Raw genomic sequence first — 27,065 nt, 5'->3', positions numbered from 1 at the left:
GGAACATGAAAATACTGGGAAAATTTTAGCTTTTGTTATTATCTTTCCTTATTTTTCCATCTAGCCACCTGTTTCTCCAACTTACTTTATCATGATTCATAGAAAGAAGTATCTTTTACATGGATATCTAAAATAACCATTTCATGAAACACGATTACTCTTTCTACATGTGACTGGGTCAATTTGCATGTGTGTGTGTGTGCGTGCTGATTTTACAACAACCCACTAACAGGTCACAATCCATAATGTGAAAAGCTCTCGACCTCTGCAATTGTCACATGCAGTATCCTAAGGAGGCATCTAAGAACCTGAATGTTCTATCAAAGCGATCAATGGGGACTGGGACGACTGAAAGGTTACTCTGAGAAGAGAAATTCCCAGAGATTTATGAAGTTCCAACTACAATCACTTCCTAAAAGCAGGGATCCCCGGTTCCCTTCCCCCACTACGTGGCGCATCATGCCTGCCTGGCACTGATCCAGGTTCACGGCTGTCAGGCCGGGGGCTCCACTGTTAAATGCTTCTGGGAAATCGTCTTTTCTTTTACAGTAAACATTTCTCAAGATTTCCTAGTCTTTTAAGATGTCTGTGCAAACTGTAACTCTTCCAAGAGTTCCCAAGTTTACTTGACCACAAAGGATTTGTTTTGAAAATTACCACAAAGACCTGGTATCCGTGGGAACCGCTGATGACGTAAGAGGCCCTGCGGAGAACCCGTTCCCTGCCACTGGGCTCGAGCTGATGAACGTCCCCCGACCCCCAAACCCTACAGGTGCCTCACCTGCCTGGCCTGGCGAATGCGGCTTCGCGACTGCCCCTGCCTCCTGAACGCCCCGTGGTCAGCATCTTCGTTCACACTGCCCGCGATGGCGCTCGGGCCTGCTTCCCAACTCCCCCTGGACGCAGGCCTGCCCCGCCATCCGCCTCACCCCCCACCCCCCACTCCCTGAACACGGGAGGCTTGCATGCTGCAGAGGCTCAGGGGCTGCCCGCGGTCTGCATGCAGGGCCTGGACCACTGAGCCCACAGCTGAAGACCGGCTATGCCGAGACCTCCCCGCACCCTTTCAGCTCCGCCTCCACTTACACCCACGCTCGCCAGGCTGGGCCGGGCACGCTGGGCTGCTCTTAAGTCACTGGGCCTCCAGATATGTTTCTCTTTCTGTACTTTCCATTCTGGCTGGACACAGACCTCCTTCTCCTTCAGGGGCCAGCCCAAGCCTTGACCTTCCCTGAAGCCCCTCGTGACTGCTCTGGGCCTGGTGACAACCCTCCTGGCTCAGTCACACATGTTCCAGAGGGGCGCTGTGGGGGCAAGCACAGGCGACCTCGGCCAAACGTCTGGCCTCTCAGAAACTCGGATCATTTACGAAAAGAGAACTGGATCCGTTCTGCCTAGGTATGACTCAAAACTGTTCTGACGAAGAATACGCGAAAACATTTTGTGCTAGAGCAGGGCCCTTTCTGCTATTTATTCTTCTGGGTCGTACGGACAAATCACCTGCTGTGTACGACAAATGCTTTCTCTCAGCTACTTAACATAATAAATAAGTGGTTATTCATTTCACAAGTATTTATTATATTCCTACATGTATGGAACAGTGGAAACAGTGTCAGACTTTATTTTTTTGGGCTCCAAAATCACTCCAGATGGTGACTGCAGCCATGAAATTAAAAGACGCTTACTCCTTGGAAGGAAAATTATGACCAACCTAGAAGGCATATTCAAAAGCAGAGACATTACTTTGCCAACAAAGGTCCATCTAGTCAAGGCTATGGTTTTTCCAGTGGTCATGTATGGATGTGAGAGTTGGACTATAAAGAAAGCTGAGTGCCAAAGAATTGATGCTTTTGAACTGTGGTGTTGGAGAAGACTCTTGAGAGTCCCTTGGACTGCAAGGAGATCCAACCAGTCCATTCTAAAGGAGATTGGTCCTGGGTGTTCTTTGGAAGGAATGATGCTAAAGCTGAAACTCCAGTACTTTGGCCACCTCATGCGAAGAGTTGACTCATTGGAAAAGACTCTGATGCTGGGAAGATTGGGGCCAGGAGGAGAAGGGGACGACAGAGGATGAGATGGCTGGATGGCATCACCGACTCGATGGACACGAGTTTGAGTGAACTCCGGGAGTTGGTGATGGACAGGGAAGCCTGGTGTGCTGCGATTCATGGGTCGCAAAGAGTCGGACAGGACTGAGCTACTGAACTGACTAACTGACCATGTACAAAGCGCTTCCCAGGTGGCACTAGTGGTATAGAACCCGCCTGCCAATGCTGGAGACATAAGAGATGCGAGGTCGATCCCTGGATCAGGAAGATCCCCTGGAGGAGGGCATGGCAGCCCACTCCAGTATTCTTGCCTGGAGAATCCCACGGACAGAGGAGCCTGGTGGGCTACAGTCCATTCGATCGCAAAGAGTTGGACATGACTAAAGCGACTTAACACACACACCATGTACAAAGAATTAGGTGAAGGGCCCACCCATAAGATGAATATCACATAAAATGAACATCACCCTGTTTAAAGAATAGAAAACTGAGAGAAACACATTCCTGCTCCAAAGGAACTTCTAATGATAAGAAACAGGAATTGCACACACACAGCACAGACAGGAAGTGACGCCAGAGGCACAAAAGGGACCATAAAACATTAATGTAGAAGGTCGAGTAAGTCATAAGCTGAGGCACGTTTTAGCTGAAACTGTTTGCTTTCTGCTTAAACATTCAACATTCTTTCTCTTACCCTTGGTCTGACTGATAAGCGTCCGAAGTTCCCAACTTCTTCGAGTTGACCCACTTGAATCACCTTTTGGATATGCTGGTTCTGCAGAAAGTATTTTTTCATACAAACTAATAAGACTTATAAAACAAACAGGCATATTTGATTCAGAGCGAGAATGAAGTGCAGGTGATAGTGATGATTAGCGAACCACCAGCCTGTCATTCCCAGTGATTGATTTGTTTGCTCTGAGTGTGAAAAGCTGTCCCTACAATCATTCAGAGCAAACGGCACCAAACTAAGGAGCTGTTAATGGGGTTACAGGACTTTAACTACATTAAGCTTCCACAAGTAACAGACAACAGAATACTGAGCAAAAACTGGATTTTTGCGGGGGGTTTGGAAGTGGCTGGGAGGGGGTCCCCCCTTCCCGGGGTCCTACCCGAGGGCACAGGAGAACTATAGGAGCAACGGTGTGGTTTCTGGGCGAAGACTCCTAGCTCTGCACTCTAATAAAACCTGTCATCCACAGCGCAGTGCCACTTTATATTTTTAAAGCGAATTAAGAGTGCTCGACAATTAAAATATCAGGAACAATAATTTTCAAAAATTATTTAGCAACAGAGGGAGAAAACGCACACGTAGAAAGGCATCTGTATTTAAAGGCCAACGTGCCCAGCACTAAGCCTCTCCCAAGGCTCTGTCACTCCTTGTTCTCAGCGGGAGCCAGAGGTCCCGGACGAGTGGTGAGGCTGGCGGGGGACGCAGGGGACAGCTCACACTCACCCTCGCGCTCCTCGGTGGGGCTGGAGTGGCGGCTCAGCGACCTGAACTGCAATTCAGCTGCGATGGAAGCCAGGCGGTCATTTTCAGGGACGCTGGAACCCCTGTTTCAACATTTCGAAAATTAAGCTATCAATTTGATAGACCTTGAAAGACATGTCCGAGTCTTCTAGAGCAGTGATTCTCAACTGGGGGTGACTCTGCCCCCAAGAACATCAGGCATCCATGGGTAAAGGCCTACATGAAGGACAGCCCCCAAACCAAGACGGCCTGATTCACCCCAAGTGACAGCGCCCCCACCGAGACACCTGTCTCTGGGGTTTGGAAGGAGAACACAGGAGAACTGGCTGCACAATACATGGCTTCATGTTAAAGACAGCAACAAAAATAAAAACAAAACAGTCGTTACTGAAGTACTGCTGACGTGTGTGGACAGCTCTCTAATTTAAGCCCGGGATGGATTAAAATTAGGAGCCAAATCTGGCTGATATTTAAGATGATCATCACATTATATTCAAGTACTTAATTCTATTTAAAGTGCTAAAATCGTTACGATTCACAAGACCTCAGGTCTCTTCAGGAGCAAGTGGAAGGGAATGCCTAACCATTTCTGAAGCAGTAGCCAAGCAAAAGGGCAGAAGAGCAGGAAGCTTAACATGTAAAGGGCAAAGCTAAGTTGCGGCTTTTCCAGAAGTGCTCAGCAATCCAGAATGAGTCCACAAAAGGGTAAATCAAGCCCAGAATTAAATAAGGGCAAGCGTTAAATTATAATCCAAATCATCGGAAATAAACATAGTGTTAGTTTATTAACCAGTTTAGTGCATATTTTTTTAAGCGAATGATATAATGAAGTATGGTAGCTTTTATGCTTTTTTTTAATTACAGACTGAGCAGGTTTAAAGAAACATGGTCTACTGGACAGACATTCACAAATTATGAAGTGTGCAAGGCTTATTTTTTATCTCCCTACACTCTCAAATCTAGTGCAGTCCGTGTTAAGTCTGGAGGGGCGAGGACATCTGCTACGCAGCTCACTGAGAAGTCTTGGTATCGTTTCATGGAAAAACATCACTGATGCTAAGGTGAAGGAAAACACCGTCCTCCTGAGCTGCGCCAATCCTGGGACCATGGAGAAGCCACCAACATCCCTGTCTTCCTGCTTTCCCAGAGAGGAGGTTAGCTAACTCCACATCCTCAGATTCTCCCAGGGCAACAGGCAAGAAAACACGCTTCAACCGAATGGTGTATGAGTGAAAGCCTAACCGCTCGCTGCAGGGGGAGCGGGAATCTGCAGACTTCAACAGTTTTCGTGGTCTAACAACTGACTTGCACAATTCCTGAAAAATAAACAACCGGGTCTCGCAAACCAGTTAAGAGCTACTCCAGCAAGCAGAACACTGGAAGATTATTTTCTTGACAATGCTAAGATCGCGGAAGCCCATTTCCTAAGTCAAACCATATCAAATCAAAGTGCTGATCGGATGCCGTAGGGCAAAGTAAAAATTTCCCTGTGGCTCACGTCTCTCTAAGGCAGGCTGCCGAGGTCAGGGAGCCCGGGAACCACCCTGCCTCCCTCAGCCCATCCCAGCCAGGGGCAGCGCGGAGAGCCCGTCTGGGGGCACCATGTGGCCCCTGCACGGAAGCCTGGGAGGCTGCGGCAGAGGTTCAGGTTGGAGGGCGGCAGGGGGCTGGCCCCGCGGCCCCCTACCTCCCGTCACACACACCGCCAGGAAGTACAGACCACTTCACTCCTCGGTGAGGAAAAGCCTTTAGGATGGCACGTTATGACGGAAGTAAAATGTCTAGATCTCAAGGACTGTCCTAAAGGATAAACGAAGAACACTTCTGAAACCACCTGGGCAGGGCCTGAGGCCAAGGGTGGGCACAGACAGCCTGCACAGCAATCTGTTTCAAGGTATGCACCCCCGACTGACAAAAGCCTGAACCAAGAGTTCACGAGACCTTCACTTCTGGAGAAATCGCGTGGGAACCACAGTGCAGGCTGAGTGTTCTCAACTATGGCTGTGTTTCAGGGCTCATCACTTCCCGAATGGAACTAACAGAAAAGACAGCAGCAACCCCCCCACACGGCCATGAAGCGCATGTGGAAATGTCTGCCGTGAAATGTTCTAAACAGAAAAAAGAGAGGGTCAATGGGAATTTATTCAATGTTGTTAATTTTTTTTTAGTTGACTGCTTAAGCTGTAAAATACTTGGGCTTTTTTTTTTTTTTGGTTATAGACAAACATTTGTTACTAAAAATTAGGGAATATTAATTATTTTAATGCATGAGAAAATGGGAAATATCTGTAGACATTTTACACTGCTATAGACTAAGTCTAAAAATATCTTCGTCTTCATGTTGATGTATGGCAGAAACCAACCCAATATTGTAAAGCAGTTATCCTTCCATTAAAAATAAGTTAATTAAAAATACTTTAGTCTATGTTAAATTCTAAAACCACATGTCACCTTTCTGCCAACATGCTAATATTTCTTCTTGGGAGCAGGATAAAGAGCACCAAGTTCTTTCCCAGTTTCATCGTTTTTGTTCAATTTTGTTTGACTCTGTCAGCATCCTTACGGGAAGATGAGGAGGCTGACAGTGTCCATTCGGTCACCAGGCACAAGGGTTGATTAAGAGCCACCAAATGTCCTTTCTCCTTTAAGCATCTGAGATCTTGATGAGATCCCCTATAAGCCCCCCCGCTGCCCCACCACCAAATAACTCGGCCAAAATGGGAGAAGCTGCCACGGCCTCAGTACTGACACAGCAGATGTCAGGCAAGAGGCTCACGTTTGTCTGGAGCTTGCCAAGCATCTGACAGCTCTCTCTAGTAATGATCTAGTCTCCGTACGAGATGCAAACCTCATGAAATGGTCTTCCGCACCACTATAAACTACTTCTAATCAACAACTGTGTAAATCAGGAAACTGAGTTTGAAAAGTGATTTTAAAAAAAGATTAAAAAAGAACATAAATCACCACCACCACTTCTAGGTATGACCCAGACAGAAGTCGCCTTCGAGGGCCCCTGAGAAACTCCACAGGAAAGGCACTGCACTTGCAAGAATTCTCCTACCATTGGACCGGGTTCTTTTCACTGACCCTCCCTGCACGGTTATTATCGGCAGAGACTCGAGTCTTTTGGGTTAACGTTTGTGCCAAAGAAATATAAAACCCGGGCAGATGGTCTCGTGCTGGAGCTCCGGGGCCACGACACCCCAAGGAGGGCCCCTGAGCATCGCCCGGCCATGCAAAAGCAGCCCATGAGCCCTGGGACACACCCCAGAGCCGAGGCCACCGCAGGAGTGCGGGGGTGGGGGCGAGGGGTGGGGAGACCCCCTGGTCTCATGGGCACCATGTCGGGGGCGAGAGGCAGGGCAGATCCCCTGGTCTCATGGGCACCGCACCGGGGCGAGGGGTGGGGCAGACCACCCGGTCTCATGGACACTGCACCCAGGGCAAGGGGCGTGGAGACCACCCGGTCTCATGGGCACCACATCGGGGCAAGGGGTGGGGCAGACCACCCAGTCTCATGGACACTGCACCCGGGGCAAGGGGCACAGAGAACACCCGGTCTCATGGGCCCCGCACCGGGGCGGGGGCAGGGCAGACTACCTGGTCTCATGGGCACCGCTGATGGGCTTGGGCGGTGCCGGGTCGCTGCCCGAGGGGCCAGGACGAGCGGCGGCGGGTGCGGGCGCGGGGCTGCCGAGGCTCCGCACGTCCGCGGGCACGCTCCGGGCGCTGGGAGGAGAAGAAGAGCTTCAGGAACACAGGCGAGGAAGGGGACGGGCTCTTGCGTGGTTTCAGGAAAAGATAACACAGGGTGAGGAAGCAAAGAATCATCTTCAGACAGAAAATGCAGACTGCTCTTTGAAATTCAGGCCAGGTGGCTCAGTGGTAAAGAATCAGCCTGCCAACGCAGGGAACGCAGGTTCCATCCCTGGGTCGGGTAGGCATGGCACCCCACTCCAGTCTTCTTGCCTGGAGAATCCCACGGACAGAAGAGCCTGGTGGGCTACAGTCCCTGGGGTTGCAAAGAGTCGGACAGGACTGAGGCAACTGAGCACGCACGCACGTGAAAAAAAGTAACTAATCTCAAGCTAGCTACTGTTAACAGTAACCGTCCTTTCCTAGCCAGGCACTGTGAAAAATGAAACTGACTTAGAAACTGCTCGACTCTCAGGGGAGAGCAACGCTCACCACTCCCACGTGCAGAAACGCCACCACATTCAAGGGAAGTGATTTGAATGTGTGAGAGTTTCCAACTCACTCAAAACTTAAGTTGCTTCATAGTTACATACACACATAGAAGTTAAGACTGGAAGGGTCACTCCAGTTTTTATCTCCAGCTTTTAAAATGACATGTAGTTCTGCTTTTCAAATGTTTACCATGCCATGCACACTCAAATTTGTTTTCCTCAAGTTATTTTTCAAAGAAAGGAAAAGAAAGAATTATTCTGAAGCTGGAAAGCATTTAATAGCTGGCAGTTAAAAATAAGCTGAGAAACAAAGTTATCCTGAAAGGTACAAGAGTGCTTTAAATGTGCACGTCTCCTTTTGTAACTAAGGCAGAGTGGTGTGTCTTCAAGACAACGACAATAAGAGCTTTCAAATATGTATAAACAACACAGAAAACAGTATTTGGTATCAGAGCAAGCATCAGCAGCTCTCAGATCAGATGCACATCAGAGAAGAATCTGTGAAGCAAACAACTACACAGGCACCAAATACCTGAATCCCTCTGGAGTTGGGATAATCAGATGCGGGTTAGGAGGGTCGCTATGGCATCGAGGTACCTTCACGGGACGGGGGCTGTTCCGATGAATGGCTGTCAGTGAAAAGTGACAAAAACAACTTGTTAAAGGAACCAGCAGAAAACTGTCAGAACAGGCAATTCAGGGGAGACAGGAGGCGGCTTACTTTTGCCAAAACAGAACCGTTGATGTAAGTAGGAAAATCATATTACTTATACAAATGCTGGGAGAATGTCACTCTTTGGAAGCTAATAAAGTTATATTACACATTCAAACTTTTCTCCACCAAAAACATTTTTTAAATCCTGGAGTGAAATATATGAAATGTATGACATGCGACCCATTGAGGAGACAGATGAAAATGTGGTTTGGGCAGCATTTCTTTACTAAAAAGGAGTCACCTCGTCCCCACTTTTAAAGAGAGTCTGGTCAGGGGTGACTCTTCAATAGGTTCTGAGCTGAGGACAGGTCACTGTCATTTTCCTGAAGACAGGGAGTTTAATTCCTTTAAACCAAACCAGGAGGATGGGCACTGGTTTAAACTGACTATTCTTTTCTTTTAAATATTCTGGTAGAGGGTAAATGGGGATAAAATTTTAAACACAATTTAAAACGCACCTTACCTAGTAACTACAAAAATACTGACAATTTTATTTTCTCAGTAACTGCATGTAACTAGTCATGAATATGATATATTTTGTCTGCTTGTCCCTAACAGGTTTTCTTTTGACTTTTACCTTTGTTTTAACCTTCCTTAGTTTTTAAGTGTGAGTGTCTTAGCTGCTCAGTCGTGCCCGACTCTTTGCGACCCCGTGGACTGCAGCCCACCAGGCTCCTCTGTCCACGAGATTTTCCAGGCAAGGATACTGGAGTGGGTCGCCATTTCCTTCTCCATTAGTTTTTAGAAACACCATGTTTTCTCTTCATATGCTAACGATTTTAGTCTACATATGTTTTATTCCAGCAGTCGTGTACAGATGTGCGAGTTGAGTTCATAAAGAAGGCTGAGTGCTAAAATATTGATGCTTTTGAATTGTAGTGCTAGAGAAGACTCCTGAGAGTCCCTTGGACAGCAAGGAGACCAAACTCATCAATCCTAAAGGAAATCAATCCCAAATATTCACTGGAAAGACTGCTGCTGAGCTCCAATACTTTGGCCACCTGATGTGAAGAGCCGATTCATGGGAAAAGACTTTGATGCCGGGAAAGACTGAGGGCTGGAAGAGAAGACGAGAAGAGAAAGAGGATGAGACGGCTGGATGGCATCACCGACTCAATGGACTTGAGTTTGAGCAAACCCTGGGAGGCAGTGAAGGACAGAGAAGCCTGGAGCACTGCAGTCCAGTCAGACACAACTTAGTAATGGAACAACAATGTTCTACTCTAAGTATGTTTTACCCTAAATGACATGACTTCCTTTCTCATGGTTTCTGTTTACTTTTAATAACATTGCACAGGAAAGAGAAGTACCCAAATTGGAGACATCTAAAGGGAAAATTTGAAAAACAAAAATCAAGGAAATGTTCAGAAGCAATTTGTATCTATGGCTCATTATCTCAACTATTATAACCCTAGATGGGAGAAACTCTAGGCAAATCCAAAGACAAAAAAGAAAAACAAAAAACAAAAAACAGATCTGGTAAGAATGGTGATGTCTTTAATTCAGCAGACATACTGAGAACCACTGAGTCAAAAATTACTACAAAAATTTCCCATGAAGGTATAAAAAAGACATCGTTAAAACAGAGACAAGCTGAACATTCTTCATGCATAAAACATTTCTTTTAAGAGTATGTGTATCTAACTGCTATAAAGCTGCTATTTCATTGAAAAGAAAATTCAAATGGCCAATAAACATGAGAGAGATGCTCAGATTTCACGAGTGGTGGACATTTATGATAGAATGCTCTTCATGGCGAACAAAACATGTAAGGGAATGATGGAAAGACTTGTAGTAGATACACGATGGATACAAGGCCACTGAAGAGAGTGAGTGGGACCTACACGTGCTGACATGCAGGGATTTCTACAGCTGTCAGAGATTAACATCCAAAGTGATCCAATTTTTATACAGTAAACGGGAGCGGGAAGAAAGCAACAGTGTGCACGCTCATGTGATTATATGAGCGATAAAGAAAGGCGTGTCAGAACGCATCTGTGTACTTACACGAGTACAGAGAGAAAAACAGAAGGTTCTACACCAGACTGCTATCGTCTGGTTGCAATGGCAGAGCATCCGGCCATTCTCCTGGTGAGAGTCGAGGGGGAGCAAGAAGCAAGGGATGATGGCAGTGATGTGCTCTCACACTCACTCACTGCTCGTGAGGCAGAGCACACGAGCAAAGGGCGAGTCCTGCCATGTGCAGACCCTACAGTTCACGGACCGCCGGCGCCTCGCCGAACCCTCCTCAGCATCCGATCTTAAGCACCAGAAGGGGAGGCTCAAAGATGTTCAAAAAGCAGCCCCAGGTCGCTTGACTCCCGTGACCCTGGGGCAACCTGGCTCTCAGGCCAGCGCGGGGCAGGGAGGACGAAGAACACCTTGTGTCCACAGACAGAGCCACGAACCAACTGTCCCACCAGCGGTGCGGGGGCAGCGCGGTGGTGACGCACACCGACAGCCCCTGCTCCACAGGGAGGAGCTTTCCTCTCTTGTAATGTTCTTCCACACGTTCATCTTCTACGTGCTTTTTTTTTGCACTGCCGTTTTCTTCTTCTATAAATGATTCCTCATGCAATAAAATATTTTGAAGAAGTAATTTTTACTTCAATAAATCTGATAAAAATATTTTAGAGAGGTAATTTTTACTTTTGAGCAAACTCTGAGAGATAGTGAAGGACCGGGAAGCCTGGCATGCTGCAGACCATGGGGTCGCAAAGAGCTGGACACGACTGAGCGACTGAACAACAACAATTTTTACTGAATTCCCGATCATGTATTCTTATGGAAATGTTTTAGGAAATCAGAAACTCAAAGTATTTATGATAATATGCTTAATGAAAAATTTGATGAGAATATGGAACATTTTATATAAAATGTTCAAATAGTTTTACAAATGATAATTCATTTCACAGAAATGAGAAAAAGCGGTACAAACTGGGTGAATTTTAAAGATACAGAAATCAAGCATTAAAACCTAGTCTACTAACTTTTAGTAGCTAGCAAGTACCCTTTAAGATAATGCCGCTGCTTAATAAATTTACCATTTATGAATTATTTTATTTTGTGTAATCAAAATTGTTAAAAACGTCTAAGTTTTCTTTTCTGGTTATTACTCATAAACATAGTTTCACTTTTGTTTACTATCTCAAGAATGGGGTAAGATAGCTTTTTACTGATATTCTGCTTTAAAGTTTTAACATACACTGCAAAACTATATATTAACTAGAACTGAAAACTGTAATTTGAGTATACTATACATGATGACTTTTTTTCTTTTTAAAAATAACACCAAACAGGAGTGGGGAGGGGTGGGGCAGCAATTAGGAGTCTTCTAGTTGGGAAGATGGGTGAAGAATGTGGGTACCTGGGAAAGCTGTTAAGAAAATAAACTCATCCTCCTTCCAAAGGTGAGGAAGCAAGGGCAGAACACTCACACTCACCACCTGCGGCAAGAAACGCCTTGCTTCTCAACCGGAAGTGTTTCTCCAAGTCTCTCCTCCCCAGAAGGAAAGAGGTGAACAGGGAGAATGGAATGAGTGGTGATGTAAAAAAAAAAAAAAAATTATTTAATACCGCTGCAACCACCTTGGGTTCACATTTTAATGTCCTTGTTAAATTCAGACAAGCTACTGTGGAGTTTTATATGTATACACCTCACTGCTGTAACTTTCACTGTCATTTTCCTGAATGTTCTCAGTCTCCGAAGCATTTTAAATGGCTGCAGTATCCGGACAATATGCTCGTCCCAGGAGAGGCGCTTTTCCTGCTTTCTTACCAAGGTACAAACCTGTAATAGGGCTGTGCGGCTTTCCTATCACATGGCCGATGCACTCATTCATCAGGGCTTGCAAACTCTAGAAACCGAAGGAAATGGGAAAGAAGAGAAAAAATGTTCACTTTCTCAATCATATAAGTTTAGAGCACAAATTAAGCTTTCAGCGTATTTAAAAGAAACATGCTTCCCTCAAGTAAATATTTTTAAAGTTAAAGAGAAAACAGGTATGAACACAAATTAAACACACACTGAACATAATTTAAGATAACACAATATACAATTCCATTTTTATAAGGGAAAGCAAACTGGCATTCAAATCCCCACAGTGCAATGACAAGCAGAAGCAAAAGGCTTCTCCTGTGATCATTCTATTTGGAGGTTGAAATGAACGAATCTGAACATCTTGACCTGATAGAATTTATTTGAATACTGGTAATAATATTTAACATGTGGCATGATGCTCTAAACACCCCACACTGGATGTTCCTAGTGGGCCACTTCCACTGCAGGGGATGTGGGTCTGAGCCCTGGTCAGGGAACCAGTGGGCAGCCTGGTGGCTCAGACAGTAAAGAATCTGCGTGTAATGCAGGTGAGCTGGGTTCGACCCCTGGGTCAAAAAGATCCCCTGGAGAAGGAAATGGCAACCCACTCCAGTATTCTTGCCTGGAGAATTCCACGGACAGAGATGCCTGGCGGATTATAGTCCATGGGGTCACAAAGAGTTGAACACGACTGGGCAACTAACACTTTCACTTTCAGGGAACCAAGCTCTCACAGTAATGCATGGCAATCAAAACAAAAAAAAAAGACACACACTGAATTGAAATAGCTATTCCTCCTCTTCATTAAGCTGCTAAAAAGCAGCAGCACTTTATAAAATACAAAACCGACACATATTTTGTAGGTGCCAGGCTGCATAACCAACTGTATACTGACTTGGTCAGCTCAACAGCACGGTTAACAAAAAGAGCTGGGTACAGTAACGTCTCAGCATTAATATTACAATTAGGTGAAAATATTGAAGAACCACTTTCTATATTAATAAAAAAAAACACACAATCAGAAATAGAGAACGATCAACTTGCTCTTTAAGGAAAAATGCTTTAGAATAGCCCATACCAGGAAGTCGTCCTCTGGCAGAGCAGAGATGAACGAAGGCTCAATGGCTTGCAGGAAGTCGAAACCTTGAGTTGCCCACCTGTCACGCAGAAAAGTTCAACAGTCACAAAACAACCGAGCAAGCGCCACAGCCATTTTAGTCTACTCAACGCTGAAAAGCAATTCGACTGGAAAATTATTACCTAGGACAAAACACATTTGTGTCTCTATCTGCCTCGTGTTCAGTACGATTATAGGGCATTTTGAGAAAGGCTTCTTAGTAAAGGAACTGGCGACTGATTTCTTTTCCATTCAACACTAAATAATGGGTGTAAACTTTACCAGGAAAGAAGATTAGCAGTTAAGAAGACCTGTCCAGGAAGAATGTGACCTGCCTAAAGATAACTCATTTTGGAACGATTACAAAAGAAAAGTATTTCAAGAGTTACTGGAGTTTTTATGTGGATAGGTTCACACACACACACAAAAATTACTGTCAAAGACTTCCAAATGCTTTCCCATCATCTGCTCAGAAACCCCCAAAAACACCAGAATGGGGTGTCTCCAGCCCACACGGGGCTCAGGGAGGAGCCGCCCTGCGTGGTCATTACCTGGGTCTTGTCCCTCTGCCGCTCTCGCACTTAGTCAGCACGTAATTCATCCATTTCCGGGCAAAGCTTATATACTTGTCTCCTATCTTCTGTTTAAACTCGCCAGACATCAAACGAACAACTTCTTTATGATACTGTAAAAAGATTTCACGTATATCAAAATTAAGAAGAAAACAATTACACAAATACTTAACACACTGTGTAATGCTGTTTAAACGTCATTTTTCTAAAAACAAGAAGCAAAAGCCAGTGAACTTTACATATTGTAAAAAGAGTGTGAAGAGTTACAGAGAAAATAATGTCTTCAAATGCAGTTTCACAAAGGTCTTACTCATAAGCTTAAATCTAAAAGCTGGGTATCTATCTGACAGTTTAAAAGTAACCCAACATTTCTGACATCCAGCAAGGGTGGAAGATGACATTCTGGACTAAGCTGTGATTACAATAATGGGATCAAGAGATGTGCTGTGCAAGATCCCTAATGCTTTTTGTCAGTAAGTCACAAAGCTATGGCAAAACTGTGCCGTGCTTTGCCTCGTATTTTGCACCTACCTCGAACCCGAAATTGTACCCTTGGATCATGGCTTCTCGGTAATACTGCTGCAGTGTAGCAGACTCAGATTCATCAACTTCAGCATCGAATTCTGAAGTGAACATGTGGTCCACTCGGTCAATGGCATCACTTATTCTGTTGCAGAGCTCTAAGGCATCATTCTAAAGAATCCCAAACCATGATTAATCCGAAACGGAACAGATCACACAACGTCTATCCTATTTTAGAGGAAGGTTCCTCTCATCATCATACAGACACTGACCACTGTAATACAGTACAGTCATATTTATTTTGGTTATTCAAAAGTAATGACAAAAGAAGAAAAGTTTGGTATTTTTATTTGTATTAGGTATTCTGAAGACCTGATGAAATACAAGAGGAAAACAACCTATTTGAAATACCATGCCTGATTACATGGTGGTCTTTGAACAGACGCTTACAGCCTCAACATTTCTACACATCACCCACAGGTGTGTCTCCCCTTGGTGCTTGCTCAAAAGTTAGCAGGATTTCAGTGCCACAGAGTAAACTAATGACATGTTTCTAAGAGACCTCTACAGTGTTACTAGTCACACTGTCCTCGTCCCCCTCAGGGCGGTTCTCAGCTGGGGCCAATTTTGCCACCCCAGGGGCATGGGCGATGCTGGAGATAGTTCTGGCTGTCCGGTGTGGGGAGGGGTGGGCACAGACTTGTGAAACCGGCTGGCATCCACTGTGCAGAGGTCTGGGATGCTGCCAGACATCCTACAACACACAGGTGTGTGCTGTGCTTAGTCACTCAGTCGTGTCTCACTCTGTGACCCCGTGAACTCTGGCCCGCCAGGCTCCTCTGTGCATGGGGATTCTCCAGGAAAAAATACTGGAGCGGGTTGCCCTGTCCTCCTCCAGAGGATCTTCCCAACCCGGAGATCGAACCCATGTCTCCTGCATTGCAGGTGGATTCTTTACCACCTGAGCCACAGGACAGTTCCCCAAACAATTACTGACTGGCCCAAAGTGTCAACAGTACGGGGGTTGGAAAGCCCTGCCCTAGCACAAGTTTTGTTGTCTTCCCTAATCAACAGTACAACAGCTCCAAACTCGGTTCCCTTTCCACTCACCCTTCAACACACACAAATATAATGACCCTTTCCCAACTGGGACTCCAGATGTGCTGTGACACAGGATTTCCCAGCGCTGTTTAAGTCTGGATGTTGGTCAAAACCCAATTTGGTGATGTACTCTCTGCTCTTTCTCTTTTCCTTTAACGTTAGCATATTGAAAGTAAGCTAGATAACTCTCTAATGAATATCTGTATCATTTATTTGTATATAACGAGCAGCTTATTTTGTTAACAAATCCTTTGAACCTGAGATGAAAAGTGAAAGCTTTCGGCAAAACGTTAATTAGTGAGCGCTGTGAGCAGGATTTGTGAGACCAAATGCCACTCTTTAAGAAAATAGAGATTAAGCTTGATGAAGTTTTTATTCCCAGATGGGATGATTCACATTCTTGCTCGTTAGCTAGTGAATGGGATGTATTCACTGGATTATGTGATAATTGGAACCTTAAGTTAAAGCAGGCCAAACTTTTAGAGGGCTTCCCTGGTAGCTCAGCTGGTACTGAATCTGCCTGCAATGCAGGAGACCCTGGTTCGATTCCTGGGTGGGGAAGATTCACTGAAGAAGGGATACGCTATCCACTCCAGTATTCTTGGGCTTCCCTTGTGGTTCAGCTGGTAAAGAATCCACCTGCAATGCAGGAGACCCTGGTTTGATTCCTGGGCTGGGAAGATCCCCTGGAGAAGGGAAAGGCTGCCCACTCCAGTATTCTGGCCTGGAGAATTCCATGGACTGTATAGTCCATGGGGTCGCAAAGAGTCGGACATGGCTGAGCAGCTTTCACTTTCACTACTCAAGCGAGTCCCCTATACTCTATTCCAAAATATTCTTCCAAAATCTTTGATGACTCTCTGGGGCTTAGAATATGAAATTCAGAATCTCCCAACAGTCTGATTTTTGCCCACCTGACTTTCTACCAGCCGCATCCCCCACTCTTTCCCACTGTATATACCAGGATCCAACCAAACCAGACGGATGCTCTGTGAGTGTTCCCATGACCCTGATCCATGGACGCCACGCCCCAGTGTTTCTCTCACTGGTCCCTTCCCAACCTACACCTTCAGAAACCCTCCCCAGCTGCAGTGCCTCCACAGCTGCTACTGGGAGGACCTGGTCTCCCGTCCTCTCTGCTGCAGTGTGACAGGTCAGGTCCTTAAGGCTACAAACTTTTCAAGCTCACGAACAATCAACATCCTATACAAGTCTGTACTCTCCAGAATTCATTAACTCAAACTAAAAGAAAAAACAAAAGTCCCCTGCCCTGGTATTAGAATGGGGTGACAATCTATAAAGGGGCCTTCCCTGGTAGCTCAGTAGGTAAAGAATCTGCCTGCAATGTGGGAGACCTGGGTTTAATCCCTGGGTTGGGAAGATCCCCTGGAGAAGGGAACAGCTACCCACTACTATTCTAGCCTGGAGAATTCTATGGACTGTATAGTCCACGGGGTCGCAAAGAGTCAGACACGACTGAGCGACTTTTACTTCACAATCTATAAGGGAGAATGTTTACAGCTAAACAAGGCAAATCAGACTGGCAGAACAAAAACAAGCGTTTATCAAACTCCTTGTGATTTTAAGTGCTTCTTCAGGAAGCAAAGCCGTGATGTGACAGAAAACTGATGGCTTGTGGGACAGTGATGAATGGAGTACCAAATAAAAAGTGGGGGGAAACGGGAATAAAAGGCAAGGCTCTAGCTTGTCATGAACTCTGAAGGCCTTTCTGCCTGTCCACAAGCCACAGCTGGCTTTCTCTATTATAATCAATTTGACTGAATCATCTATTAAGTGAAACAATAAATCTTTTTTTTGTAAATTACACATTTTTGACTGACAGTACCTCTAGTAAACACTGGTAACTGCTAAAGGAGAAAGAAACTGGGTTAGGAAGGAAGAGACCTAAGGTCCAATACTAACCAAACATGTGACCTTAAGAAGTCACACAACTATTTAAATTTTCACCCTTTCCAATTCCAATGTTCCACAGTTCCAAGGAAGATGCAGGGAAAATTCTAACTTAGACACGAGACACGGGAAACGTGGGAAGAGACAGAGAATGGGGAGGACAACTGAAGAGTTCAGGTCCCTGGAATACTTAGATTATAGCACACCAACTCTTCCCTTGTATTGCACCAAATGCAAATAAAGCATAGCGAAGACTGAGGTGACGACGGAATACCTTCAGCTGCTGCAAAGCTCTGGCGATGACGGGCTGACTGGAAGTCTGCTCCTGGCGTAGCGTCATGAGTCCTTCGATGGACTGCTGGAAAGCTTTTCTATGGATTATGAGCTGCGCGGAGTGCATGACAACTAGTAAAAGATTGTCCACCTGGGAAGAAAAGTGAGCACAGGGCTTAAACGCAGACCCAGTTGGCTGTCCACTCTAGTTCAACCCCCAGTCTCAAAGCACCACCGACCCCAGGGCCCCCCGGCCAGCAAGCACTGGATGAGAAAGCGCATTTTTGGACTACAGCTGCTCCCCTGGAGCACTGCAGCGGGCACCAATGGCTAGACTCTCCAGCACAGCAGGGAGAAACCCCACGGGATGGTGTGGGCAGGCAGTGTCTGGAGTATGCTAGAACTCCAAGACACAATCCTCCTGGAGCGGGGACTGAGAGTGTGTGTCTGCACTGGAGCAGCGTGTGAAGATGAAAATGCGGGAGTAAGAATGGGAGGAGACGAGGGGCCTTCTATAAAACAGAAGCCAAGACTGTATTACTTGCATTCTTTAAGTGACGGTCACCACCGTATTCTGAGTAGACATGTGATGAGATGTATGAATTGTAAGGATCACTCTGGAAGTACCAAAACGAGCACCGGATGAGAGGGAGGAAAGGTGAGGCTTGAAGCAGGGAAACTAGAAGTGAGGCCCTGCCACAGGAAAGGGGCGATCAGCTCCGACCCAGGAGCAGGCCCAGGGATGCAGAGGAAGGCTCCCTGACTGGAAAGGCTTCGGGGCGGGGGGAGCTGTTTAAGTGGAGGGAGGTGGGGGCTGGACGTTTATGAACAGCCACATCCCGGCTTAAACACCAGAGTGGACAGAGCGCCAGTCACTGAGACAGGGAGTACGCGAGAACAGGTGGGCTCCTGGCGCTGGGGGCAGGCGGCTGGGCTGTCCAGCTGAGTTCGAGGTGCGGGTACGCACTCACTGCCACTCCAGAGCTGAGCACAGAGGTGGGAGGAGGCTTCTTACAGGTTGTGTGTGTTTGTTACCTGGAGCAGAATTCCTGTACAATGCTGGACGGCATGCTTCCGCTGCTCAACAGTGTGAACAGCTACATGTACGCACACACCCCCTCCCTCCGGGACCTCCGTGCCCTCATCCCACCCTCTAGGCCATCACGGAGCACCGAGCTGAGCTCCCTGGGCTACACAGCAGCTCCCCACTAGCTGTCTGTCCTATACACGGAAGAGTATGTATATCAGTGCAAGGCTCTCTGAACACAGCGGCTGCACAGCAGCACCCCACTAGCTGTCTGTCCTACACACGGAAGAGTATGTATATCAGTGCAAGGCTCTCTGAACACAGCAGCTACACAGCAGCTCCCCACTAGCTGTCTGTCTTACACACGGTTGAGTATGCATATCAGTGCTACGCTCTCTGAACACAGCGGCCTGAGCGGCTTCTTACAGTCTTAGTTACTGAGGCATACAGACTGTCAGAGGATCACTGCCAGGTAGGCAGCTGACAAGCTGACTACGCAGAAGAAGGGAGTCAAGTAGCCGGTGACAAGGTAAAAAGTTTGTCTTGTTTATAGAGTGATTAGCCGCAAAATCAACACTTGGAGAGCTGAGATGTCTGCAACGACAAACTAAATGAGGGACACAATTCCTTCCGGGTCACGAGTGGGTGCCTCTAACTGATGGACGTGGCTGAAGCGAGGAAAGACATAAAACATTTCAAATACTTCAGTACAACTAAAGAATCTCCCAGAATATTTTAGGACAGTAAGGAAATAAACTCGTCAAAACAGCAAAGTCCAAGCAGTACATGTTTCTGGGGCTTCCCCAGGGGCTCAGGGGTAAAGGATCTGCCTGCATTGCAGGAGACCTGGCTTCAGTCTCTGGATTGGGAAGATCCCTTGGAGAAGGGAATGGAAACCCAATCCAGTATTCTGGCCTGGAAAATCCTGTGGACAGAGGAGCCTGGGGGACTACAGTCCACGGAGTCAAAAAGAGTCTGGGACATGACTGAGCGAATTAAACAACAACAATGGTAACAATAACAACACTGCCTCCAGGCAGGGCAGGGAACGGACCTGCATGCTTCTCAGGGTGTCAACCGTCTCCACCGCAGGCACGATCTTGACAGGCTGCGCCTCCCAGGCGGCCCAGCCGTCCTCGGAGTCTGGAGTGCGGTCACATTTGGTCAAGAGTAGATAGTCGTCAATTAGTGCCTCGTCTGAGTCTTTGGAGCAGTCCTTCCCTGCAGCTGCGTTGAGTAACTGCAAAATAATGCTCTTCTCCTCAGCAAGAGCGTCTGGAACAAACACCTGCAAGTTTTCTAAGCCAGGAATTTGTACCTGGAAGAGAAACGATCCAAAATCCTGAATTAAAGAGCACCATCTATTATAGAAATGTTACTGCGCATGCTTCGGGTTCCTCATCTACATCCTTAACACGAGTTAGTAAGCACGGAGAGCTCGGCTTCTCTAGTTACAGTATCAGGAAATTATGGGTCAGTCTTAACATGGGGGTCCACATATCGACTGTGAAGCCCAAAACGTTTACTACCTACATCTTTAAGACAAATTTCTGTCTAGAGTAAGAAAGGTAAAATAATTCTACCACCTTAACTACGCACCTTAACGTACTGCTTTGCTTTCAGAACGTCCAGAAGGTCTCTAACTGGGGCTGAAAGTATGAACTCTGCAGCTATTTCCAGGTCCTAGGATCACAGTTACAGAGAAACTTCTTTAGGGTTAGCTTTTTAAAAAATAAACAGACTTTGATGGAAAACAAGAAAATTCTGTAAACAATTACCCTTCAATTAAAAAATTAATTAATTTAAAAAATAAGATAAAAGGAAAAAAATAAGTAACAGCTCATCAGGACTGTGACTGCACCTTTCTCAGCATCTTGGCAAACCCCAGCGCCTTGGAGGCTCGTTCCCTGGCCTCATGGAAGAGCTCCTTCAGTGCTCGGCTGACCTCTATAACCGACCTCCTGCCAGGCGGACAGAAACCCAGTTAGAATGCATGAGGGAACACCAAGAAATACACAATAAAGACAGAGCAGATTCCAACTCACGTTAATAAAGACTAAAAATTTTAGAAACAAGCAATTATTACGAATGCACTCGAAATATGCTGTAGCTTGCTCCCACAGTTTTCTGGAGAGTACTTGCAGATATCAGGTACACTGAGCAACCGTCAAAGGGCAGTGCACTCCATTTCCTGAAAGTTTCACTCAGTTCAGCTCAGTCGTGTCCAACTCTGCGTGACCCCATGGACTGCAGCACGCCGCCAGGCCTCCCTGTCCATCACCAACTCCCGGAGTTTACTCAAACTCATGTCTGTCGAGTTGGTGATGCCATCCAGCCATCTCGTCCTCTGTCGTCCCCTTCTCCTCCCACCTTCAATCTTTCCCAGCATCACGGTCTTTTCCAATGAGTCAGCTCTTCGCATCAGGTGGCCAAAGTATTGGAGTTTCAGCTTTAGCATCAGTCCTTCCAATGAACACCCAGGACTGATCGATCTCCTTTAGGATGGATTGGTTGGATCTCCTTGCAGTCCAAGGGACTCTCAAGAGTCTTCTCCAACACCACAGTTCAAAATTAACAATTCTTTGGTGCTCAGCTTTCTTTATAGTCCAACTCTCACATCCATACATGACTACTGGAAAAACCACAGCTTTGACTAGATGGACCTTTGCTGGCATTTCATTAGGATTTCATTAGAATACATAAAATACTTTTGCCACCTGATGCAATTGAGAGCTGACTCACTGGAAAAGACCCTGATGCTAAGAAAGACTGAGAGGAGAAGGGGATGACAGAGGATGAGATAGTTGTATGGCATCACCGATTCAATGGACATGAATTTGAGCAAATTCCGGGAGATAGTTAAGGACAGGGAAGCTTGGCGTGCTGCAGTCCATGGGGTCGCAAAGAGTCAGACACGACTTAGCGACTGGACAACAACATCAGGATAACTCTTGGAGTAGGAATTAGGCTCTTGACTCTCGGCTCATAATCTAACTAAAAAGGAGCAGTGAACCAGGGAATATTTAACACCAGCTCCCCCTAAACTATTATCTTGTGTGGTGCTTGCCAATTTTCCTGGTGTGGATACACCTATCACAGAGGTTTTCAATCCACCAAAAGGACATCACTGAGCTGTGACTTGGGGGTGTGCACGACCCACAGGGGTGCCCTGGAGCCAGGACAGCCAGCCCCACACATCACTGTGTGTGAACCCCCTTTCTCGATCCACCCCCAGTAAACGATCAAAGCACTGTAAGAGCCATCCTCTGCTTCACCACCCCAATGACTGAACTCGCTTATTCTGAGTCTACCATGTCAGCGCCCAAAACGGCAAGACCTTCTATGAACTGATTCATTCCATTTCTCAATAATTCAGCATTTTCCCAGGTGAGAGCCTATGTAGTGACTTCTTTCTTTAATCCTGGTATAAAGAGATTCCGGTGTTATGAAACCCCAAAATGTGTTTTCTATCAAATGCTGGAAGGTGAGAGAAAACACCTCTAGAGAAGTTAGTTCCGCCTTAGCACTTCCTAATGTTGACTCACAGGGTACTGTTGATAACTGGCCACAAAATAGCTCTGAGTGGCACATAAGCCACAAAAACAGCACTTTAACATGGCTCACCCTCAATACTGTGTGCACACAACTGAAGGAAACACAGATGAACCAGTCACGGTTTCTCCTACTCAAGCTTAAAGTTCAACAGAAGGGGTAAGGTGAGTGTGAAAACAACAAAAATGCACCAAATGTCAGTTAATGTATTCATGGACTACTGCAGAGGCTTTAAAGGACAGAAACTAGTTAACTAAAGACAGTCCGGAACATGTGAATGAATTCTACCCTAGCAGTTCTTAGTCAACTGAAACTACATCGTCTCTAAGGATTAGCTTAAATAACAGTCACCTCCAAGGACAATTTCACATAAAACCATAACTAAGAGATCACACGAAAAGATGATACAGCAGTCACACACAAATCCCTTTAGATCTACAACCCACATTCTTCGAGTCCAACATGATTTGGCCTCAACAAGGGGCATATTATAGGCTCACTGCCAAGGGTAAAACTACATAAGATCAGAAATGGGAGAGGAAAGGAAATCAGCCCCAACCTTATTTCATCTGAAGCACTGCTGTCGTCGGCACTGTTCCAGAATTCTGTACAGCTCTCCTGTAAGCCAGCTTCTAGAAAGCTTCCTGTCGATTTCAGCAGCATTCCTGCAATGTCACTAAGGGAACAGAAGCAACAGACGTAAACCAGAGAAGAAAAACCGTCCCCCCTCAGTCTAACTCTGGAATGAGAAACTGAAAGATTGAGCTGGTATGTCGACAGTTCAAAATCAATGACAGTGACACTTCTCCTTTAACATAAAATCACGATTAACATGAAAAAAAGCAGAAATCGCGATCGTGGAATGTATCTACCTTTGTTCTACTACCAGTTTTCCATTATAAACCTTAAAATCTTAAATTACATTCACAGTAGCTATGTCATTACCACAGGCTACTTTCATCTTAAATGTTCAAAATGGTATAAAGTGGGCTCAAATATGTATCTATGACAAAATATTTTTAAAGGCTCAATAAACTAAATGATAGCATAAGAAACAAAGTGAATTCCTTAAATGCAGTTGCTTTTAAAAACTTCCATCACAATTTTCATAGTCAATGAACATGAACTACTATAATCACTGATGCTTCTCATCAAGTATACACTCTAAATACTAGGGTTAAAAATGCAAACCCAAATGTATAAAGCAAATCTAAATGAGTCCAGCGAAAATTCAGCAGCAGCCTACTGACTTCTATGATGAGAGGAGCTTGGAGCCTAGTGAAACAGAGCAGTAAGCCCACAGCCAGCATCAGATGGGGCAGAAGGTAACTACCAGGGCAGCTCTCTGAGGGCGCGGGCTCAACAGGCCCTGCAGGTAGGAACTAGAACAGCAGAGGGCAGCGGGGTTCTGTCAGGAGGAGCACGGACCGGGAGGAGGGGGAGGGCAAGTCGAGGAAGAACAGGAAGGATGATCGAAGCGCACGAGGGTGTGTTAAGCAGGAGGCGGGTCCGTGAAGAGAAGCTGCCAAGCTGGAAAGAGCAGAGCAGAGGGGAGTGAGACCAGGACGGTAACCCAGCCGTGCCAGGGGAGGCCTCGGACATCCAGCGACTGTGTGATCGTGCTCTGGTAGGCAGAGAGGGTGGGCTGTAACAGGGACCAAGTGGGAGAACGGCCTGACTAAAAACGTGCCTGTAAAGGGCAGTAGTGTACAAGGACATTCAGGATAAGTTATTCAGCAACTAATCAGTATCTGTTATGGAGTAATGAGCAGCAAACAGAAGAGATAAAACTTCTTCAGTACATGGAGGGGAAAAAGAAGCAACAAATCAAACAAAAAAGAAGACTACAGAGTACTTCAACTATTGACAAGTGCTCTGGAGAGGAAAAATTAAGGAAGAACACTAAGGTGCTCTTGCAGGAGTTTCAACTTTAAACGTGGAGAAGATAACATCTGGCCAAAGACCTGCAGGAAGCGGGGAAGTAAGTCGTAGGAAACAGCCCGAGCACAGGGATGGGCAAGCGCAAAGAGCCTGAGGCAGGCGCAGGCCGGGCCTACGAAGAAAAGGCAGGAAGGCACTGCGGCCGCAGAGGACGCGCAGGAGAGCCCAGGAAAGGAGGATACGGAGCTCGTGAAAAGTCAGACTGTGCCTGGTCTCACGGGCCACTGTTTAGGTGCTCTTACTCAAGCACGGAGAACCACTGGCGTATTTTTGAACAGAGGTAAAAATGGTCTGCAAGGAGATCAAATCAGTCCATCCTAAAGGAAATCAATTCTGAATATTCACTGGAAGGACTGATGTTGAAGCTGAAGCTCCAATACTCTGGCCACCTGATGTGAAGGGCATACTCATTGGAAAAGACCCTGATGCCGGGAAAGAGAGAAGGCAGGAGGAGAAGGGGACGACATAGGATGAGATGGTTGGATGGCATCACCAACTCGATGGATGTGAGTTTGAGCAAACTCCGGGAGATGGTGAAGGACAGGGAAGCCTGGCGTGCTGCAGTCCGTAGGGTCACAAAGAGTCAGACACGACTGGGCAACTGAACAACAGTAACAAAAAATTGTCTGATGTCCAGTTTAACAGGATCACTGAGAATAAATCTTAGAGGATGCAGGGCAAAAGCAGACTCCTGAGGGAGCTGCTACAGCAATACAAGGGAGAAATAACAGGCTGGGAAGCGGGGAAATGGGCAGTGCTGAGCGGAGGTCAGATGCTGGTTATACCCCAGAGGGATAGCCATGGGGAACTAGAGATGGTGTGTGAGAGAAAGAATGGGGTCAGGGTTAACGTCAAGACGGCTCGAAGGAGCACTGCCGCAACACAACAAACACCCAGAACTAAAACCGTGCAGGTGGGCAGCCCCTCAGCACAGGCAGTGACGAGGCTCCGGAGCTTCTCAGAACACGGGACGTGAAGCTGAAGGCCACAGACTGCGCTGAAAAGGAATCCGAAGGACAAGACAAAGATAAAAGGGAACACTGACAGGTACATAATGACCCTACAAAGAAATTAAATAACAAGAATTGGTAGTGAAATGAAACAGTAACCTTTTCAAACATCTTTTTTTTTCAGCAAAGCTTGACTGAGAACAGAAGATGCAAACAGAAGAAATTACAGATGAAACAGAACAACGGAAATTAAGAGGGGCAGGAGGCGTCGAAAATGGCCGTGAATATGCATTTCCGTAAGGCTGGCTGTGGAAACCAACCCGAACAGGAAACCAGGACATACTGGGAACCCTGGCCTGAGGCCAGCTGAGCAAGAGCAAGTTCACTGTTCACTCAGAGACGGAGGAAAGCGTAAAGACCAGGTGGTCAGGGCGGAAGAGTCAACACAACATTCTGAGATACACAGAGACCTGCGGGGTGAGGACAGTGACTCTCTGCAGGGAGAAGAGAACTCTGCAACAGCTGAAGTCCTGGAGGGTGCACACAAAGCCGGGTGGGGGCGGGGGAGGAAACGAGCGCTGGGGATAAAAGAGCTCCTAAAAAGGTAACAGACTAAACTGCCGACGCGGCAGGTGAGAGAAGGCGGCACCACGGGGCGGCCACGGGGTCAGAGCCAGGAGGAGGCCTGGTCCCCAGTCCCTCAGCAGGGAAGCAGCCCCCAGCCAAGACCACATACCTCACACCTCGCTCTCCACACTCAGGTGCCCGCACTTGAGAAGACACATTTGTGTCCTAGACAGACAGACCAGTGAGCACTCCCCGCTGCTTCATGCTTGTCCTTTGTTTACAGTTCGGTTCCTTCACCATATATAAACACCCAGTTTATACAGAACTGTGATTGGCATAACATTCCCAAAACAGTGTCGGTGAAAACATCTGCTTGGCAGGCTGCAGAAGTGCCCACCAAGACGGATACAAAGGCTGACGCTTGCAGGCCTACTCCACTCGGCAAGAGGCCTTAAATTCTCCTCCTTTTATATAACCAAGAGGGTGCACCCCCATGGCAGGATTTCTCTACTTCAAAATTGGCACACTGGGTGGATGGGCGGGGGGGGGGTGGTGGTGCACGGTCCTGTGCACAGTAGGATGTTTACCAGTGTCCCTGGCCTTCACCCAGTGAATACAATCAGAACCGTTTCCAGACCCCACCACACGTCCCGGGGGCAAGTCACCCCTGGCAGAGAACCACCACTCTAAGGATGACAAAGCCCAGGAGAGGAGCACATGGGAGGAACGAATGTTTGTCGTTTTCACATAATTAGACCCTTGCACGTGGAGAACAGAACCTGGGAGCAAACCAGAAGCGAGAAAGGAAGGCAGCCACACGAGGATTCCTACCAGAAAAGTTTTCCAGCCTGTGCTTCTCCTCCCCGGATGTAATGGGTTATTTCTTTGGTGAAATTCCATTCTTCTTCTAGCAGATTTTTTAAACTATGAGATGCTTGAGGTAACTGCTGTAGCATTTGGATCCAGCTTCTCATGTAATCAAAATATACCTTAAGAGACAAAAAAACGCAAAAGGAGATATTTGAGAACAGGATTGATAACAGAACATCCCTATTAACATGAAAACTGTAAGTCGGACAAGAGGAAGAGGGACCACTGAGGCATGAAGCTCTGAGGGAAGGAGATTCTCCATCACTATTAACTGAGGTCTAAACAGGATTTTTCTTTAATTGTATAACTCAGCTCCTTAGCAACTGAACATATTATTCACAACTGCTGCAAGTTACTAAGAAAATAAAACATTCACACTGTACAGAAAAATACAGTGAAGTAAAAAAAAAATCAAAAT

General features: G+C 46.3%; 1 protein-coding gene across 5 annotated transcripts in view; it reads right to left on the bottom strand.

The window, feature by feature from the left end:
• MAP3K4 (mitogen-activated protein kinase kinase kinase 4) overlaps positions 1-27,065 on the bottom strand; it is a 107,505-nt gene that overhangs the window by 11,765 nt on the left and 68,675 nt on the right. For 3 of the 5 annotated variants that reach the window (XR_011258724.1, XM_069598870.1, XM_069598871.1), the window contains exons 6-18: positions 26,609-26,766; positions 22,879-22,995; positions 20,629-20,728; positions 20,367-20,450; positions 19,822-20,085; positions 17,742-17,891; positions 14,465-14,626; positions 13,913-14,046; positions 13,323-13,401; positions 12,215-12,281; positions 8,242-8,338; positions 3,505-3,605; positions 2,743-2,823 (exon numbers count right to left, since the gene is read on the bottom strand). Coding sequence is in view for 3 of the 5 variants with exons in the window: in XM_069598870.1 (XP_069454971.1) it covers positions 2,743-2,823; positions 3,505-3,605; positions 8,242-8,338; positions 12,215-12,281; positions 13,323-13,401; positions 13,913-14,046; positions 14,465-14,626; positions 17,742-17,891; positions 19,822-20,085; positions 20,367-20,450; positions 20,629-20,728; positions 22,879-22,995; positions 26,609-26,766 (1,594 nt within the window). In the remaining 2 variants the exon portion in view is untranslated. Of the gene's footprint in view, positions 1-2,742; positions 2,824-3,504; positions 3,606-7,122; positions 7,252-8,241; positions 8,339-12,214; positions 12,282-13,322; positions 13,402-13,912; positions 14,047-14,464; positions 14,627-17,741; positions 17,892-19,821; positions 20,086-20,366; positions 20,451-20,628; positions 20,729-22,878; positions 22,996-26,608; positions 26,767-27,065 lie in introns of all 5 variants that reach the window. The other 2 variants (XR_011258723.1, XM_069598868.1) reach the window with 1 other exon arrangement.

The sequence above is a fragment of the Ovis canadensis genome, chromosome 8 (genome assembly GCF_042477335.2).
Source record: "Ovis canadensis isolate MfBH-ARS-UI-01 breed Bighorn chromosome 8, ARS-UI_OviCan_v2, whole genome shotgun sequence".
Classification (NCBI taxonomy): Eukaryota; Metazoa; Chordata; class Mammalia; order Artiodactyla; family Bovidae; genus Ovis; species Ovis canadensis.
The sequence above is the reverse complement of the archived record's forward strand: the minus strand, read 5'-3'. Positions and strand labels throughout refer to the sequence as shown.